Source organism: Tenebrio molitor, chromosome 2 (assembly GCF_963966145.1).
Source record: "Tenebrio molitor chromosome 2, icTenMoli1.1, whole genome shotgun sequence".
Taxonomy (NCBI): Eukaryota; Metazoa; Arthropoda; class Insecta; order Coleoptera; family Tenebrionidae; genus Tenebrio; species Tenebrio molitor.
In genome coordinates, this window is record NC_091047.1 from 10,223,313 (window position 1) to 10,244,065 (window position 20,753).

Consider the following 20,753-nt stretch of genomic DNA (forward strand, 5'->3'; position numbering starts at 1 on the left):
CTATTAGTTAAATTAACAACTTATACCGGTTGAGAATTAAGACATTACAAGAAATCAGCTAAATAATCGTACGAATTAAATAAAAAATTAACTTCTGGAGGATTGCAATGTAAAAAACACAAAACGTGATGTGTAAGGACCGTTGAGAGTAAAATGGGCGAAATAGAAATAAGCGAGGTGAGCTCAATACACCGCGATATGCCCGGCCCAGTTTACAGTGCAGCTCGCTGACATGAAAAAAGTGTAGATAACAACAAGGGATTTTTTATATTTTTTATGACAAACTTTGAGCAAAATAGACAGAAATTCTAAAAACGTTTTGTGTATCGCGTGTTTATTTAAATTTATTAAAATGATACAGAGATACTTCAATTTTAGTGACAAAAATTCTCTGGCAAGTTAATTTCTATTTCTAAATTATCATCTTTTAGCATAGATTGCACTTTTATATTCAGTTTCCAGTAAATGGTGGTGCCAGGGCAAAACTCAAAAATGTTGACAACCAGGCTCAAATGTTATAGTTCTTGAAAGGATTTTGAATCCTTTTCCGTAAATTTTGATATAAATACCTTATTAAATTAAATTTTCAAAATGAGCTTCACCAACTTCCTAATAAATAACCAAACGACGATCAAATTCGTTGTAAAGATTACAAATAACTTATGGACCACTTTTCTGAATTTCATGTTTAATTTTCGCCCTTAAATTGTCAATGTCATCGAAGTTTACTGATTTAACAACACCTTCACTATTAGATAGTGGATAAAAATGACAAAATATGTGACATGTGATTCCAGTTGCCATTAAAATTTTTAAGTTGGTCCTTTTTACGCCGCTTAAGGTGGAATAGAAAAGTGTAATCTATGCCAAAAGATGATCTTTTAGAAGTACAAATTGATCCGCCCGAGTATTTTTTTTAATAATTATTTTAAGAGTTCTGAGTGATTTATTTTTATTTAATATTAATTAAAAGCAAATATTTTAAATTAATTTTGGTTATAATGTTTAATAATGTAAAAGTAAATGAGATTATTTCTCTTGAACACCAAAATTTTAATTACTTTATTTTTGATGGAGCTTTGACCAAATTCGTGCTTTTCGTCAACTCTACATCTCGTGATATGTAAATGTCAAAGTTTTACTTATTAATTTTTCGCCCCTTCCAACACACTTGCATGAATATTGCTTATCATTTTTTAACTAAATAAAAAAGCACATGTGTTCGCCCTACACCCGAAGGGACCGTAAAACAAATTGTGGTAAGTCTAGAATATCGGTTGGCAGGAATATGCAATAAAAGTCCTTCCTGCTGCTCTCCACAAGTAATCATAAACGCTGACAGGATGTTTGCCTGGAAGCATCTTCCTTTCAAATTTCGAATTTGCCTCTGGAGTAAGCATTCCGCATGTGATGAGGTTTTAAAAAATAATGTAAATTTAAAAAATTTTATTCGAGAAAACACAAGAGACAGAAAAGAAAGAGTTGTGTGTATAAAATGAAATGAACACATCGGGACGCGATTATATACAGAGGGTCCCATGAAAGCGTCTCCCGCTGGGTCTTAATGACCGTAGACGTGGGGTTTGTAAGATCCGTCATCGTACAATTTCTCGTTGATGTCCGGGATCCATTGTCCTTCCAATCCAGATCCAGCTGGCACCACTAGACCTCCGTGTCCCAAAATGCCCCCGTGGCCAATAATGCCCCCGTGGCCAATAATGCCGGCTCCGAGACCGAGACCGATGCCTCCGACTCCGAGACCTCCGAGGCCACCGATGCCGTGACCGGCGACTAAAGCGGGAGCGGCGGCGACTCCACCTCTGACTACAGTTCCGGAGGGTCCTGCCAACACGGCGGGGGCGCCCAAGCCGGTGATGGCACCGTGACCGGCGATGACGCCATGACCCAGGATGCCGCCATGACCCAGGATGCCGCTAGAGCTGACTGCGGCAACGGTTACTAAGAAGACTGCGGCGCTCTGAAATCGAAGCTGGATTGACACGACAATGGGGTGGATTAATGGTACTTACCAAGGAGTTCATGGTTCTGATCTGACTGAACAAGTGATAATGACAGGGAATTGTTAGAGCATTTATAGTGCTGGTGGTAACCTTGCACACCCAATTGTTCCCTTTAGATAGTGTTATTGAACGGCATGCATGGTTAAGAAACGGTTAAGCGTCTGGAGGATGCATGTCTGCACAAGGCGATGACTGCAGATTCATGCATTCAGATTCATTCGTCATTCTCAGAGGGAAAGATTCTCCAAATAAATACTATTTATAAATAGCACCACAAATTTATTTTACCAAATTTCAGTCAACTATTTCAAATATTTCTCGTATTATGCAAAAAGAGAATGGACTTGTTACATTTTTTGCGTTTTATCAATGACATAATTACTTTCTGAAAGTGTATAAATTTCTTTAAGTGCCTGGATCATTATTATTTTATGATACTGAACTAAACTATACTATAGTGACACATGCTTAACAGTTTAAATGTATAAAAATTACAACTTATAAGATTTTTATTGCATTGTTGTGTTTTTTTACAAGCAACTCTTAAAAGCATTGCATTCAGGTTTAAAGAAGATAAGTAATGAAAAGTAAATGAATACCATAGATTACATTTTGAGAAAAAATGTTCGGTGAAGTAGTGATATAGAATATAATAACAAAAAAGTAAAGACTATGCACTATATCACCTTTGATTAATGGTAAAAATTTACTACTCTACAAAAGAAGCCTCATAACAGAATCGCATTCTGAAGATGTAAAGAGATGTATTCTTCAAGAAAATTGTGTCACATGTCACAACGATGTTAATTGGTTGAATTAGAGTAATAAGAGAATATCACAGGGATAATATGTATAAAACAAAACAGTGTATCCCCTTATTTTGGTTGGTTTATTGTATTATCATTATTTATATTATTTATGCGAGTAGAGTTTTGCTTTGAGCAGGTACATGTTATAATGGTAGTTTAATTAAATCAACATTTAATGTTCGTCATTTAGTCATTGATTATATTCTCTCATCAAATATAAACCCGTGATATGATTAATATAATCGATTATATGACTCGTAAAACCGGAGCGGCACATTCAACTCGTTTTACGGATTTGTTAAACCTGCAGCTTGGTATACAGGGTGTTTTCGAAGTTGAGGCGTTCCTTTTAACATGTGATAATATGCGTTGTTCTAAAGAGTTGTAGCCAACCATTTTTGAAGTTTGTGACGCCACAAAGTGCAACTAATTATGTAAGCAAGATACAACAAACCAATGTTGGAGGTTGGGAGGTTTAGTAGATTTCACCTGGATTTCTCTGAGCTTAAGGTAGACAACAACTTATTTAGTTCAGTTTATTTACGGTTCAGGAAATCCATTTACAAAAAAGTACAGAAAAAAATAAAATTTAGAACATTAAGAACATTTAATTTTGTACGTTGACTAAAGGCTGTATGACACGATGCTAAATTTTGTAGAAAATTTGTTAGAAAATGAGAGAGGGCCAATGAACGATCAGGATCTGACAAAGACAGACTATGATCCTGATCGTTCATTGGTCCTGATCGAGGGTCTCTCTCATTTTCTAACAAATTTTCTAGAAAATTTAGCATCGTGTCAAACAAGCTTAAGAAATACCTACGAAATCCAGAGTATTCAAAGTGAGGGTAAGTTTATGCAAAGTGTCTATAAAAGAACGTATATCAAGTAGTGTCTTGTGGAATTAAAATACAGTGTGGAATCTTTAACTGGAATAAAATTCATAACTTGGACATAGGTGATTTTTGTAAAGTAAAAAAATCCCGAAACAGGTCGATTTTTGTTTTCCCTTGCCCAGATTTTGGCGCATATGTTTTTTGCACATTTCCCGGAAGTGCGCAACCACCACTAACCGTTTTTTTTTTCAAATAGAAGGGTATGCCAAGTGACACCTCGTTTGAAAGCCCACTTCGCAAAGAATACAACACACTATTTTTTTCCTGAATATTTTCAAACCCTACGTCATAAAAAATAAAAAAATTAAAGCAACAAAATTAAATGTTCAAAATGGACCCCGTTTGTTTTTTGTCCAATTGCAAATCGGGAGTAACATGCATCCCTTACGTTTTATAACATTTCCGGTGTGATTTGCCTAATGTCATGCCTAAAACCGAACAGTATTGAAGAACTTAAGCAACGTATTAGACATGAAATTAGACAAATCACATCAGAAATGTTACAAAACGTAAGGGATGCATGTTACTATCAATTTTCAATTTGCCAAGAAAGAAGCGGTTCCCATTTTGAGTATTTTTTGCAATAAATAAAATTCAACTTGTAAAATTGGTTTTTATTTTTTAGCATGCAGGGTTTGAAAATATTCAAGAAAAAAATAGTACGTAGGATTTTAAACGAGGTGTCACTTGGCATACACTTCCATTTGAAAAAAAAAGTTAGGGGTGGTTGCGCACTTCCGGCAGGAGATGTGCAAAAACCATATGCGCCAAAATGTGGGCAAGGAAAAACAAAAATCGGCCGGTTTCGGGATTTTTTACAAAAACCGCCAATGTCCTATTCCAGTTAAAGTTTCCACACTGTATATTTGATTTTTGCCGTTCTGTAGCATATTATGATACAAAATAGAAAAACAGAGGTTATGTAAGTCCATTAATGACAGGTTTTTAATAAAGGCTGTTGACATCTGATTTGACGGCTTCAACGGCTTGACACAACAAAGTTATAGAGCCGCGCAATTACACTCTTGATATACGTTCTTTTATAGACACTGTATATTATCCTACAACGGGTAGAATTTTGCCCATAGAATGTGTAATGAAAAGAAATACTGGACAAAAACAATAAAGGTCGATAATTTATAATATTTTAAAAAGAATTTAAAAACTCATACACAAACGAGGAATTAATCATTATGTATTCATTAATATAATTATTATTATTCTTCGCATCTCCAGTTGCGATAAAACAAAATACAGTAAAATATGCTTAAATTTGAAATACAAAAAGGTAACAAATTTCTTTTGAATATTCTGTATTCTAGTGATGTAAACGTTGTAAAATGGTAACCAAATAATCATGCTCTAAAATAAATCGAAGTAATGAATGAAACAATCTAATATTTGGACGAGGGTCATTAACTTGTCTACAAGTTCTTAATATAGAATTTAAGATATTGTTTGATTTTGACATAATGTAATTTAATTAATATGAAGTAAATAAGATAATTGAGAATCTACAGTCACACCTAAATTAAAAGGATAAAAGTATCAGGAATTAAACTGGAAGTTTTGAAAATTTCAAATTCATTTACGTGTACGATATTTTGCGATAGATCAAATACATTTATTTATTAAATAGTGTTGCCCTTTATGCCTTTTATGCCCTGTTGTCATCATCAGTATATTGTATCAGTCGAACAATCATCCTTGTTATGTGATCATAATAAAAAAAAACTTGCAATTATCAGGGATTTAAGATTAAATGTTTCTAAGGAAAAGTCCAAAGTCATTTATACAGGGTATTTTCGAAGTTGAGGTGTTCCTTGTAACACGAAATACTATACATTATTCTTAAGAATTTTAGCCTAAATCTTCTTAGTAAAATGTTTGTATTAACGGAGATAATTGATTGTATATTTTTATTGTTTTCTAAAATTTAGAGTCCGGTCCTGTCTATTTCTCCGCTGTACTAGATTAATAACTGACGTGGCCCAGGATGGTGTCTTTCTGGAAATCGCTCTGCGTTCTCTCTGCATTCTGATAACGTGATAACGTTGCCCATATATACAGCAACATATCTGTGAGGTCATTATTTTCGTAATGATAAAGCCATTCCGACTAATTAGATGACAACTCTGACAGTATTTTTGATTAAGGTCCATATGCTCATTTGATTTCTTTTTGTCAATTCTAATTTCTAACAAATCAGCGCAAATTTGAGCAGGACCGGTTTCAAAAATTTCAAAAAAATTAACTTATTGTGTCTTCATTGTCGTACACATTTTACTAAGGTGATTTTGGCTAAAACTCTTTAGAACAACGCAAACTATCACATGTTAAAAGGAACACCTCAACTTCGAAAACACCCTGTATAGATTTGGCGGTACTTTTGGATATTTTTGAAATTTTGGAAAAATGTGAGGATTAAATATTTCAAAGAAACATATGTATCTGCATGTTTGCATTTAGATGAAAGAAGAAAGATTGACATCACGGTAAGGACATTAAAGAGAATTTAAATGTTATTTATAGAAAATATGTACTCCTCTTTATTTTCCACCAACAAAGGATGTGTAAGAGGTTTCGTCTGACAATAACAAAAGCTGTTGCAATGTGAGGAAGGAGTCTGGGAAAGCAAGCTAGCAAAAAAATGGTATATATTTTAAAGCCCACATCGTGAATGAAAATCATTTAATATGTTGTCAATTTTTTGTTTTTTGTAAAATTAGCTTCATATATTCCCTCTAAAGTACCATAGAAGTAATGTTGAGGCTGAGAATTAAATGACTATAATGAATTAATAAAATTTTACCAAAATATTAATCTTTAAGTTTGATAACGCTTTTATTTAAATCATAAAGTATCTGATGTGCTTAAGTATTTTCTTAATTTAACTTAATTCCATTCCGAACAAGACCATTCTGAAAGCTCTAACAAATCGAAACATGAATAGCCGCAAAAACGCTGTAAAAACAGAGAGTGACAAAACCTTACTATGAATGAAATTGTCGAAAAACACTTTAAATACGCAGCCGCAATAACGTGTAAGAAAACTAAGATTGAAAACCAAGTGAAAGGAAAAGTCAAAGCAAAAACCATAACTATACAGTAACGTATTTACAATTAGAAAAATTGTTCAAAATGACGACCGTGATTTCTAGTACAGTACACGCCTGTGCCCTTCGATGTATGTTGTCTTGAACGCTTGCAAAACTTGCTGGATCATCCCGGATTTGTGCTGCTATTGTGGCTATTGAAAAAACTCCGTTACGTGTAAAACCCACTTCATCGGCAAACAAAACTATTCGCAAAAAATCAGGTTAATCGACGCACTTTGAATCGCGCATTCAGAAAACTCTTGTCGGCGAATGCAATCGTTTGGTTGAAATGCTTGCACCCACTGAACATGATAGGGGTGCAACTCTTGCGACATACCACAAACTGAGAAATCTGAAATTCAGGAACTAACTGCCGGATACTGGTTCACGGGTTTTCTTTCACAATTTCTAGAATTTGGGGTTCGAGGTCTAACACCCGTGGCGTACGCTCTTGGCCCCTGTCCACACTTGTCGGTCGAAAAGTACCATTTTTCCGTAGATGCGGTACCTACGAGTACAACAGCCAGAAATGTTTGCGAATGCGGAACACAACGCGCCGAAAACTTTTGCGATAAAAAGCTTGTGCCCTTAAGCCAACACCACTTCCGTAACCAAATACCATATCGGTCATTTCACTATTGGTATAAGTTTCCATAATAATGACACACTGAGACGCAAAATTCCTAACAAACAATAGCCGAAGATAGCACTGAAAACAACTAATCTGCACGCGGTGCTAGCACCCGCGATAACTTTTTGCACTTTTTTTGCGTTGCACTCGATTATTTTTTAATCTTAGATACTATTCGTCCTAACGTGATATCAGTGGCGTACTCAACTTTTATGCTTAAATTGTACGTGGCATTTCTGCCATCTTGTGGATCTATAGCACAAAACTCAATGCACGTGATTTTCACCACTGGTCTGAAGATTTTAGAGTTTTAATATTGTGGTGTATTTCGATTTCACCCTGTATATTGGGATAAAGTATTCAATATAAGCGAACATGATAAAAGAAATTTTATCTAGTAAGAGTTGTTCAGAAAGAAAAAGAAATATGTTTGACAATGTTTGTCATTAGTGTTAGAACAACAAAACAGTTAATTTTGTCTAGTCGATCAATATTATTTTAGGTCTGTAACTTACTGTATATGTATATTGAAGTTGTACACAAGTTAAAGAACCTGAACAAAATTGTTTCGAAGTCAAACAGTAAAAGTTGCATCTAAGAAGACACAACTCTGAACTGTCAGACTGCGTATCCAAGATTTATTACTTTGTTTTCCATAAAATATACCGAACTCCAATGCATCGGTTCGATTACCAATTCTAATATCTCTTATCATTAGCAAACAGTCTCGTCTGGAATATAAAAATCTCACGGTTCATTTTAACATTTTATTTACAACAAAACAGATAAATTATTAAGCATAAAGTCCAGGTTTGTAGGAACCATCATCGTACAACTTCTCGGTCAAATCATGAACGTATTGTCCTTCGAGTCCAGAACCCGACGGCACCAATCCGTAGGGACTGGCACTCAAAGGCAAGGGAGTCAACGAGCGCTTGTAAGACCCATCATCGAACAATTTTTCGGTGTGGTCGTGTACGTATTGGCCTTCGAGTCCAGAACCGGATGGAACGAGTCCCACTGGAGAAGCGCTCAAGGGTACTGGAGTAAGTTCCGGTTTGTAGGAACCGTCATCGTACAGTCTCTCCAAGTTATCAGGGATGTACTGGCCCTCGAGTCCCGATCCGGCCGGAACCACTACCCTCGCGGCGACAGGGCCGGCCACTAATGGGGCGGCGATATGCTGGTGAGCCAAGAAGGGGTGGGCCAAGGCGGGGGCGGCTAGGGTGCGAGTGGCGAGGATCGTGCTGGCGGGAAGGACGACGTTTCCAGCGGAAGCTACGGCAACGACCGCGAAGGCGACTGCGAAACTCTACAAATATACAGTGATGAAAGTGGAAATTGCGGCGAGTTTTTGGACTTACGAATGCGTTCATGTTGCCGGTGTTGGAACTTGACGAAATGATACTGAAATTGGTATTACAGATTGTTTTATAGTGATACGTCAGCCTTGTACACGCCCAAAATTGCACACAGATCGGGTATGTTGACATTAAAGTTTCCGCATAAATAAAGCCATCCGAAATAATTCGCCCATTTGCATATTGACTGGTTCGGGCGGAATTCGCCCGAAATAGACCAAAAATTTATGGAAATCTATTACAAACAGAACAGATAAAAACGTACTCAGTGTCTCGACGCCTTAAATGTCACCAACACCGGCCGGCGATCACTTGGACCCCAAACGACGATTTTGTCACTTTGCTTTTAGAAAAGCTTTCCGATGATTAATTTACTCCAGCTCGCACCCATCAATAAAATTATGTAAATCTTGTCGAGTTCATTGTTCGATTGCTCTCCAACAGAGGAAGATGAAAGAACTACTAGTCTTAATTTATGGACTATTTACAGAAGCAGCTCATAAATAACTTACACTTTCATTAAAATCTTCTGAAAAGTATTGAACTTTTGATTTATTTTGCGTCAACAATTATTTACGAGTAGCCGTGAAAAGTGTACTTCAAGTTCAAAATGCCAACCTCGTAAGACCTTGATAATTATTGTCTCTTATCAAATAACAAAATAAAAAATTTAATTGGAATTAAAAACGAGTACTCAAAACTTGTTTTATAATCAAATCTCGGAGACAAGTTCCTTCATAGTTAAAAATCGATTAACAATGCCATCAAGTTTGGCAATACTGTAAATGAGCATATTACGTTAAAATGAAAGTAACAGTCACGTAGTATTTTATTTCATTATTTTTATTCAAATTAGGAATGATAGCGATCGCGGCATGTTTGCCAAGATAACTACTAATTTAAGGTTTGTATTTTTCTTTTCAGAGGTTGTTACTGATCATGTATCTACTTATCAAGTATGTTAAAATATGTTTACAACGATGTAATTGGTTCATCAGATAGATGAAAGGGAAAGCCTTCTTATACACTTTCTTATAGAATAATTCTTACTGCCCTGTTGGCTCATTTCAAAACGCCCGAAATCGCGAAGATGCTGCACAACGTTTAGAACGGTTCGTGCATAGGAAAATATCCTTCGAGGAAACCTATCTTTCACTGTAGATTTGCCGTCCTAGCTCTGAATGTCCACGTGCTTCGCCATAGATCAAAACCATATCGATTTTCTCCAGGTTGGTGAAAGCCATTTGTGATGAGGCCAACATTGAGGTTCTTGTCAAAGTAACATAATTTTGAATTAAATGACAACATCAAAATCTACTATGATTTTTTTTGACCATTTTTTTGTAAAATTCAGTGGCCATTTTTGTACAACTCTTAGCCCCCTTTTCTCGAAAAATATCAACATTTGTACAAGGCATTATTGGTTCAATCGTTACCTATTGTGGAGTTCTATTACTGGTTAAAATATCTGTACAACTTTCAAAGTCACCCTGTATATAAGAAATTTTTGATATGAACACTCTCGACACTTAAAATGATTTAATTTGATAATTATTTTATTATACGAGTATGGAATGCCTGGAAAATATGCAATACATTTTATCCAACACCTCTTTTAATTCTATTTACATCATTTTTCTTGAATTTTTGACACTGAGAAGTCATTTGTGATATTAGTAGAATTTAGAAATTACAAAAATTCGTATTGTCTGGCTTCATTCTCCAAGATAAATATACAAAGTGGTCACAGAAATAAAACAATAGTTAAATATTGTTAAAATGTTTCAGTTATTAAAAGTTTTTTGCTTATAATAACCCTTCTTTTATTTTTACTTAAGAATTATTTTCGAAGAAATTTTGCAATACAAGCGAATAAATCTGTAATAAATATTTCTCCATGACTTTCTATTATTCTTTCACTAGTGTGTAATGGTAAACATTATTTATTTAAAATTATCAGTAATATGTATGCTTGTTACCAGTAGGTGGTGGATAAAAAATTTAATGTAAAGAAACGAGTTACTACAATAACCTTTCTGAAGACCCTGACGACTTATTGCAACTGACCAATATTTTATAATTAATTACTTCATGTTCAAAAATCAATTTTTTTTTGTATTTCCAATGATAAAAGCTTCATCATCAGTAAGTACACTTTAGAAAAAAATGTTTAATGTATGCATATTTATAATTCTGGATTCACTTCATTTAATTTACATAATTTAGAAGCATTTGATATCAGAAATTGACTTCTAGTGTTTCCTGAACCCGAACTTGCAAAATTTGTTCTGGAAAAGCGTCAATTTTTGATTAATTATCTCCAACTCGTAGTTCAGATCTGAATCTGATTATATTACTTTTTTTAAATATTTTTATTTCTTTATTAACTTCTGAAACAACAAAGGTTGTAAAATAAAACATTTGCAAATATTCTAAAATAATAAACAGATTTTTTTTGTTTACTACTTTACTATGTAATACTCACTCCCAAAACACATTGCTTTTGTTCTAAATGGATGATGTAAGTTTTTGGGGTGGTTACAGTTGGTTGCAAAAAAAAAACGGGAAACGAAAATTTTCCTAATGTAAATTTGGTTTTGGCCACTTGTCAATTAAATGTCTACTTGACAGTACCAACTAATTTTTAAAAATGTCATTGAATTTTGACGTTAATTCTAACCTATCTCTCGTAAGAAGGTTTCACACTATGGAAAAATTGTAAAAATGTGTCAATTTTATTCTGACAGTTCCCGTTTTTTGCAACCAACTATACAATTGCTTTCGGATAATGATATTTTATACACAATCTTAAGTAATTCAAAATAAAATTTAATCAACTCATTACAGTGGTTTTCTTTTGGTTTTCCTCTTTTGTCAATTGTATTTCACTATTTCTCAAAACTATTTCCTATCACTATTAAATGTCAAACGTAAACATGAAATAGTTTTGAGAAATACTGAAATACAATTGACAACAGAGGAAAACCAAAAGAAAAACTGTGTAGTGTCATTTTCATGATTAAGCATCCGAAAATTTGCTATACAATATTAAGCAATAATTTTAACTTAATTGTTAGTTTAGTGTTAGTCGTACTACTGATTTAATGTTGTTCAATATTGTTACTAGTCAGATTTCTTAATTTTTAAAATTCGTAATAAATAAATGTAAACTTGTCACTAGAGTTCCACAAAGCGTAAAGTCATATACTAATCATATGAACAATAAATGTCAAGGCAAATAAGCGGTCGATATATTTTTATTGTTATATAAATATATGCGACACCACAATTTAATTCTTGTTTGTCTATGGTTGCAATTAAAATTCTTTCGTATCGTTGTCGCGAGAGAACGTATAAAAGACAGACCGGCAGATTTTCTTCGCATAGGTTGTCAGTTTGTACAACCGTTGAAGAAAATACTAGATTCCGCATTCCCTTTGTCTTACTTGTTGCCACACTTAAAATTAAATAATCGTTAATGTAGCAACAGGTCGACTCTTACACCAATTTCCTTTTTTACATGTTCTTAATTAGTGAAAAATTCCGAACTCATCACTTTCTTGTCTTATGACATAAATTTAGCGAGACATTAACTGATTAATCTCGTTAGTTGTTCAGCATTTGCCGAGGTGCACCAATTAAAGTAATTTAGTTCGAAGATAAACACCGTTAATTAGGTGCGATAACTAAGACAAAAAGAAAACTCGTCGAAGACGTCTCGATACCGCGTCGCGGCCTTGGAACAGTTTTTCAGGAACTTCAGCATAACCTAGTCGAAATTGGGGCGCAGAACGCGGAAGGGTAAAAGCCGCCAAACAAACTTAATTAATAAAGAAATTAATCGAGCGACTAAACAGGAAAATTATTGCATGTTTGGCGGGGCTAATTTAAAAACAGGCCGAGCCTTGTAATTGAATTTTTAGCAGGGAAACGTTAATAATTAGTCACTCAAAAAACAAATTCTAGCCACTTTACCATTCAGACAGGTTGTCAAAGAGATTTCGTATCAGATATTTAACATTTTTATTGAGTACTTTACGTCAGAAACCATGGGTGTGGAAAAAATAAATTATTTATTTTTCTACTGGATCACAAAACTTTTATAACATTTTTTATGTAGAAAGGTACAGCGAGTTCAGCCTCAGGTTATTTAGAATCCGTAGATGTGGGGTTTGTAGGAACCGTCATCGTACAATTTCTCGTTAATGTCTGGAATCCATTGTCCTTCAAGACCAGAACCGGCGGGGACGGCGGCATAAGCGACGGGACCGGCGGCGACGATACCTCCGTGAAGGTAGGGGGCGGAGTAGGCGAGGGGGGAGGAGTAGGCGAGGGGGGAGTGAGCAACGACACCACCGGCGAGGCCGGATCTGACTACGGTTCCAGAGGGGCCCTGCAGGACAGCAGCGCTGTCAATGGGGGCGAGACCGGCGCTGGCGACGGCCACGGCTACGAGAAGGACAACGGCGCTCTGGAATAGCCACAAATCATTAGTTTTTCTCAATTTCAGATTATTTTCGGCCTTGATTTGGTAAAATGATATTTTATAAACAACCACATCTGTGTGGTGCAGAAACGATTTTTAATTTAATTAAATATGTATAAAGATACTTACCAAACAGTTCATTTTTGCGAATACTTGGTGCTCGACTAAAGCTGAACAAGTGATGCAAATAACAAAAATTTTTCGAATTTATATGGACAATGTAACCTTGTCCACGCCCAATTAAGGTGGCACAGTGGTGCCTTCTAAAATGTTTTTTAATTGTAATCGAGTAGACAAAAAACATTAAAATATGTGTATGGAAGTTGACATAATGTAGTTATTTTTCATTTCAGGTTTCGGTTCGGAAAATTATCGGTTTGATCATTCTTAGCTCGTGAATTCGTTTCGTTCAAAATTATAAATTTTAGAATTCTTAAATTTCCAATGGTTTTGCTGTGAGTTGTTACCGCTATTATGACAAGTAAATATACAGGTGTTAATAAATTAATGAGCAAAATTTAAAATGAGAGGTATTTGTGGTAATACCTGTTCAAATTGTAAAGAACTATTGTGGTACAAATGACAGACCTGTCACTACGAAAAGTTAATTATTATTATTATTATTATTATTATTATTATTATTATTAATTTCATGCTCAACAGGAAAATCCCAATTAAAGAGCACGTATAATTCGACCTATACAAATTAAATATCCGACAAATCCAACGATTTTAACACTTCAATGCTACAGGAGAACAGATCAACATGATCACCGACAGAGTTGGAAATATTGAGCATGTTGTTCAAAGGAGAAAATTTAAGAAAATCCGTTCTTGGAGTTGATAAATAGAATAAGTTTTTACTACGAGTAGTAATAGAATGCTTACCAACACAAAAATTAATCTGACTGAGCAGAGAACAGCAGTCAATCAAGTTATGAACGATTTTGTACAAGAACAATAAATTCATTAATTTATTGCGTTCAGATAAAGTTTTAAACGAGAAACGTTCTAATAAAATGGTCTGTGAATATCCAATAGGAGGATAGCGTCCATCGTCTCTGAAACACAAGTATTTTAAGAATCTACGCTGCAAATGTTCAATACTAGCAATGTGAACAGCATGATGAGGAAACCAAACAATCGACGCATATTCAAGTTTACTTCTGACAAATGATTGAAATAAGTATATTAATGTGGAGATATTAGAGAAATCTCTGGTATTCCTAATAATATAGCCATAGGTCTTCCAGGATTTTTTTATAACAGAGTTGATGTGGCCTGTAAAAGACAGCTTATTATCAAACAGCACTCCCAAGTCAGAAACCAATTCAGGTCTCTCCAAAACAGCACCATCAATATTATAATCAAATTCAATCTTTTGTTTTTTATTACTAAGAGTCATTACAATACATTTGGTTATATTTAACTGAAGGCTATTTCGTATGCACCAAGTGGAGATTAAATCAATATTATCCTGCAACCTGACACAATCACCAAATTCTTTAATAGACGTAAAAATCTTCATATCATCTGCGTACAGCAAACAGGATACTGAAAGATCCTCAATTATGTCATTAATAAAAATATTGAAGAGTAGCGGTCCCAACACAGATCCTTGAGGCACACCAGAGGAGCAATCAAAAACATTAGAGCGGTGTCCATGAACACTAACAAACTGTTTACGACCACTCAGGTAAGAATACAAAAAATTTACAAAGTTAGAAGAGCAACCCAATGTCTCCAGCTTTCTGACAAGGATTTCATGGTCCAGCCTATCAAAAGCTTTTGAAAAATCAGTATATATCACATCAGTTTGGAGGCCCAGATCCATTGAATTAGCTACATACTGTGTGAAAGTACATAAATTGGATATCGTTGACCTACCTCTCACAAAGCCATGTTGTGACTCTGAGATATAACTTTTAAAATGAAAAGACAAGGTATCTGATATTATGAATTCAAATACTTTAGAAAAATTGCTGCAGATCGAAACAGGCCGATAATTTTCAATGCAACTGCGATCACCCTTCTTAAAAACCGGCACAACCCTTGCAGTTTTCCAAATTGCAGGAAACGCATTAGTCTTCAAACACAAGTTGAAAATCACTACCAAAGGAGAAACGAAAACCTCAACACATTCACGGATTAGAAATGATGGGATCATATCAGGACCAGCTGTGAATTTCAACTTAAGTTTGGATATTGCATTCAAAACATCTTGTTCGTTAACAGCATTTAAGAAGAAATTACAAGATGTACTCCATTCTTCAACAGATGACTCTATGACTGAAGCTTTTTCACAATAAGCAGACTCAAAATAATTAGCAAAAGCTCCCGTAATCTCATCAGCGCCAGAAACTTCCGCTCCAGAAAAAGTCATATTAAGAGGAATACCAGTACCGTTCTGTTTGAATTTGACGAACTGCCAGAACTTATTAGGATCTCTCTTTATGTCAGCCTCAGCTTTAGCAACGTATTGATCATACTGCCTTTTAATATCACCTTTAATATCTCGACGTAACATTCTATATTTCTCCAGATCACACAGTTTGCCAGATACCCTAAATTTCTTCAATATTCTGTGTTTCAACTTAATTTTCTTAATAAGCTCATACGAAAACCAAGGCGGATAATTATGCCTACGTTTTTTTTTCTTTGGAACAATTAAGTCAAACAGCTCAAATAACTTATTGTAGAAACCATGACATGCCAAATCGACATCCTCATAGCTCTCAAGAAAAGACCAATCTATAAGAAGAAGTTCGTTACGTACCATCTCCATATCAATTGCCCTAAAATTAAAATTATCACCATCATCAACACCATAAATGAACTTCCTTATCTTGATTCTAACGTCAATGGATACCAAAAGAGATGGATGATGAGGATCCTCAGGGACAAGACCCTCCTCACCCCTGGTCACACTACAATGTAAATTCGACAGAACCAAATCGAGTAGCCGATCATTATCATTAGTAATAGAGTTATGCTGCTGAATAGATAACTCACTTAAAATATGAAAAATCGGAACTGCATTACCCCGAAGTTGATCTAAATTCAAAAAGGTAATGTATTCAGTGACATTAAAATCACCCAAGAAAATTATTTTAGAACCATGCAGAAACCGCAAGGAAAGGAAAGCATAAGAAAATTCATGATATCTATGCAAAGTCAGACCAGGAGGAACATATACAAGACAAATGTAGATAGTGGAGTTGACATTATGAACCTTAACACAAATGAAATCAATTTCCGGTAGATTATCAAAGGCTAAATCTACATCCATCAGCTTCACTGACAATGTAGATCTAACAGCCAGAGCAACGCCACCACCTCTGGACTGATGAGTTCTACTAAAATTACGATCCTTTCTGAACACAATATAATCAGAGGAAAACAATTCGGTAGATAATACATCGTCTTTTAACCATGTTTCCGTCACAGCAACCACGTCAACATCAAGAACAGATACAGCATTATAAAATTGCACCAATTTGGTGTTAAGGCCACGTACATTTTGATAAAATATTGAAAAAGTGTCAATTATTTTATCACACTGATTGGAAGATATTAATGCCAAATGTGTGCGATTTGCACCACCACAGTTCTTTACAATTTGAACAGCTAAAACCTAATATGATATAATTTATTAAAATTAAAAAAGCTTTATTTGGACATAATTGTGGCAGATGCATCCGTTACTATGACGACGCTATGTCATCAAACATTTTTTCAAATGGAACCATAAATTTGCATTTTTTATATCACTTGGCTCATATTGTTAACGATTAATTCCCATTTCCCATATACATCAAACGTGCGTCTTTAGCCAATCACAGCGCTTGCTTTCATCTAATCAAAAATGTTTATCGCGATAAAAACGTTCTATTATTCTGTCATCTGTCAAAAGTGATTAAAATTGCATGCTAGTCCTGTCAGATTCTCAAAACATTCCAAGATTTCCCATCTTCGTAGTACTCATCTCACGTGTAATGATGACGTAAGTAATTGAGAAAAAAAGAATGCTTTGTAAGGGCATAAAAGCACTTCAGCATCGTTAAACCAAATGTATTAGTGTTTTAAGTGACTCGACGGCTATAAAGTTTATAGGTCCACATCACTCAAAAGGGTTTCTAATACTTTCAAAGTTAACCATGCCACTCCAGAAGGTTCCAGACATTTTCAGAAAAAAATCGATACCGCTGGACACTTGTATTTATAAACTGGATACTTTTTTTCAAAAGCATAAATGACTAATGTCACTGCTAGAGGTGTTAGATTTTCTCATGGACTGTGACCTTGGAAATATCTGCGCGAAGGCGGAGCGATAAACCAGTAAGAAATCTGTAAATGAAAACTGAAAACGTCGACTACTTTACATGCAAATAGACGAGAGAGAGAGAGAGACGACACTAACGTAACGGACGAAGACGTTTTCCGGTCGGTTTGTAGCGTCTATTTGAGACCGATATCCGTCGTTTGCGCAGATATGACCCATAGCCCATGAGAAAATCCATCATCTCTGCATAATTCACTTTTTGTTATAACTTAAAAAAAAAATAGTTAACGTATCAACAATTTTTTTTGTTCTAAAGTTGCATTTGCAACTTTCCATAAAGCAATGGCTCTCAGTTTTCATTATCCCTTTACAGCCATCATCTGGTGCGAGAGTATCTGACGGAGAACATGCTGTAAGTAGTCTTCCATGTAATTTGATTAATAATCACCACTCCGAAGTGAGAGAGCAGTAATAACATCAATTGTAAATCCTCGACCATTAACATTTCATTATCTTTATCGACAAGTCGGGAGTAGTTGCTGTCAATGAACCTACAAATTACTGTTCGTTAGTTGCATTTGTTGGGCGATTTTTAAATAAGTTGCTTTACAATCCACTCCTTTTTTTCTCGTTATTTACATTGCTCTAAGCATCCATTTACAACTACTCGTCTAGTTCTTAATTGCAGATTTTTCTAGGTAAAAACTATAATTTACAAATCTTTGCCACAATAAAAAATTCACCGCACTGCATCTTCGTCCTGCTCGATATTTGCATCTCCGCATGAATAATGGAATTGCAATTATTCCTTTAATTATTATTAAAATTTAAACTCCTTTGTACAGACATTAAATTTCTTTATTTACATCAAAACACAACTTTAACTAAATCACGTTTAACTCTTTAGAATCCGTAAATATGAGGTTTGTAGGAACCATCATCGTACAATTTCTCGTTGATGTCAGGGATCCACTGTCCTTCAAGTCCGGAACCGGCTGGAACGGCATAAGCCAAATGGGAACGAGCCAGGCCAAGAGGGGCAGCAATGGCGCCATGGGCGACAGCGTAAGGGGCGGCGTGGGCTACAGCAAGAGGGGCGGCGTGGGCCACAGCAAGGGGAGCGGCATGTGCTACGGCGAGACCGGATCTGACGATTTGACCAGATGGGCCGGTGACGACTGCGGCGCTGTCAATTGGAGCCCCAAGGCCCAAACCCAAACGGCCAGCGAGGAGACCAGCATTGGCGGCAGCGACGGCTACCAAGAAGACGGCAAGGCTCTGTAATCAGTTTTTAATTAGTCTCACCTTGGATTTTCGATTTTGCAATGGTGATATTGCAGGATATAATGGTTTGTTTAATTGGAGTAATTATTCGGATACTTACCAAAGAGTTCATTGTGATCGTTACTTGATTGCTTGATGTAAGCCGAAAAAGTAATACTGACACAAGAAATTATTTTCGTATTTATACCGTGGTAATAACCTTGCCCACACCCAATTCGCAATGTAGTTCCTTAAAGTTATTGTACATATCGCAATCGAATCGTAGATTTAAAATTCTACACATGTGCGTACACTAGTGACGCAATTGATGGTTACAACTAGATAATGCACATTACTATGACGAAATGTGTTATACAATCAAGGCATACGACGACAGTAAAGTTAATAATCTGGAACATTTAAAAACACAAAAAATAGCCATATTTGGATATTGCAGTACCTATAATGAGAATTAAAAAAATCTTGAGGTGGTTGACCACCGCCAAGATCGTAGAAAATAAGATGTTGATAATCAAGCCCTTGATATTATTAGGACTAAAATTATCATTGAAACATAAAAAATACATTATCGTGATAAGAACACATAAAATCCACTTATATCGGGTGTTCATTTAAATTTATCTTCAAAGTTGGCGTTGAAGAGTCGATTGTGAACGCACCACGGATTACAGATTATGGATCAGCTGTTTAAATCTAACCTCACTTCTTGCGTTGTTTGTGTTTTTAATCTGTAGACTGACGAGTGGTCTGTTCACAATCGATTCTTCAACGCCAACTTTGAGGAGAGATTTAAATGAACACCCGACATATTCCACTATACATTTGGTATACATTACAAAAAAGTAGGTATAGTTTGTCCAGCGTGAGATTGGTTGACATAAAAATCACAAAATTCTACGCAGAGAAAGGTATTACCTAGCGTGCGTAAAATTTGAAATACGAATATATCCTTCAAGCCGTATTTTTAAAAATGGTTACACTGATTGAAGTATGTTGTTGCTTAAGCTGTTCCATGACAGAAAGACACAATTGGGAAAAAATGTTCTCTGCCTTTGGTTTTGTATTTCTCGTGGTATAATTTAAGTCCGTGACCTCTGAGTCGGGAGTCATCGCTGAGTACATAAATACAAAATAGTTCCTCGCCATATTCGTGATTGAAGATCCTGTATGTAATTAATAGATCAGTTATTCGTCGTTCCTCCAAGGGAGGCAGGTCCAACTCTGCCAGTCGCTCATTGTTAATGCTTAATGCTCCTTCTAACAGGTTCTTATCTTTGACCAGCCAAGAAGACCAAATTACACTGCCAAATTCCAGGATCGGACGAACATATGTTTTGTATAATATTTGGGCAAGTGATCCTTTAGGGCAATTGAAAGCCTTAAATAAAAGATAAATAAAATTGTCACAACTATGACTAAATTTCATGAAAGTTATGTTACATTGATGGATCAATCCTTTCCGTTTTTATCAAATGTTATTTTTTTGGAGTTTTGCTCACACATCCTTTACATGCCTATTATAGTTTTGAAATAAAAAAATCGAAGCTGTATACGGCTTCTTGTAGCTATTGTCTTGTTTTAGTGACATGTTTCCGTAAAAATTTTCAAAATGATAACAAAGAGCCATCTCTATTTAAAGGTTTTTTTGTGCTGCCGTAGTTGCAATTGGCATTTTAAGTGGACGATTAGGGTGCGGCAATGGAAATGAGAAAACTCTAGTGCTGCAATGGACAAACAAGAAATATAAGGCAAGAAAAAATAAACTAATTGTGGCAAATCAAGTATTACTGAAAGACAATTATGTCTCTAATGTTATAACACAAAAGGTGCTTCGTAAATATTTAAAAAGTGCTAAAATGTGTCTGCGTCTCGCACCATATTACCG

General features: G+C 35.3%; 5 protein-coding genes across 8 annotated transcripts in view; all 5 read right to left on the reverse strand.

Annotated features, from left to right (window-relative positions):
• Positions 1-20,753, reverse strand: part of nolo (no long nerve cord) — a 233,565-nt gene that overhangs the window by 39,676 nt on the left and 173,136 nt on the right. The window lies entirely within an intron of this gene.
• LOC138124649 (uncharacterized PE-PGRS family protein PE_PGRS36-like) lies at positions 1,432-2,191 on the reverse strand. The gene is made up of 2 exons (XM_069039758.1): positions 2,031-2,191; positions 1,432-1,978 (listed from the first exon to the last, which is right to left on the reverse strand). Exons 1-2 carry the CDS (start codon positions 2,040-2,042, stop codon positions 1,562-1,564), a joined length of 429 nt encoding a protein of 142 aa, XP_068895859.1. The 5' UTR covers positions 2,043-2,191; the 3' UTR covers positions 1,432-1,561.
• LOC138124645 (uncharacterized) lies at positions 8,209-8,972 on the reverse strand. The gene is made up of 2 exons (XM_069039753.1): positions 8,820-8,972; positions 8,209-8,767 (listed from the first exon to the last, which is right to left on the reverse strand). The coding sequence occupies exons 1-2, from the start codon at positions 8,946-8,948 to the stop codon at positions 8,249-8,251; spliced, it is 648 nt and encodes a 215-aa protein (XP_068895854.1). The 5' UTR covers positions 8,949-8,972; the 3' UTR covers positions 8,209-8,248.
• On the reverse strand, positions 12,826-13,592 carry LOC138124654 (uncharacterized). The gene is made up of 2 exons (XM_069039763.1): positions 13,432-13,592; positions 12,826-13,287 (listed from the first exon to the last, which is right to left on the reverse strand). Exons 1-2 carry the CDS (start codon positions 13,441-13,443, stop codon positions 12,967-12,969), a joined length of 333 nt encoding a protein of 110 aa, XP_068895864.1. The 5' UTR covers positions 13,444-13,592; the 3' UTR covers positions 12,826-12,966.
• On the reverse strand, positions 18,421-19,118 carry LOC138124651 (larval cuticle protein F1-like). Its single transcript, XM_069039760.1, has 2 exons — positions 18,969-19,118; positions 18,421-18,862 (listed from the first exon to the last, which is right to left on the reverse strand). The coding sequence occupies exons 1-2, from the start codon at positions 18,978-18,980 to the stop codon at positions 18,488-18,490; spliced, it is 387 nt and encodes a 128-aa protein (XP_068895861.1). The 5' UTR covers positions 18,981-19,118; the 3' UTR covers positions 18,421-18,487.

Excerpts from the sequence above, each read along its gene's own strand:
- LOC138124645 (XM_069039753.1), bottom strand. The coding sequence starts at position 8,948 with ATGTCAACATACCCGATCTGTGTGCAATTTTGGGCGTGTACAAGGCTG. Across the intron at positions 8,768-8,819 it reads CCGGCAACATGAACGCATTC|AGTTTCGCAGTCGCCTTCGC; the intron begins GTAAGTCCAAAA and ends GTATATTTGTAG.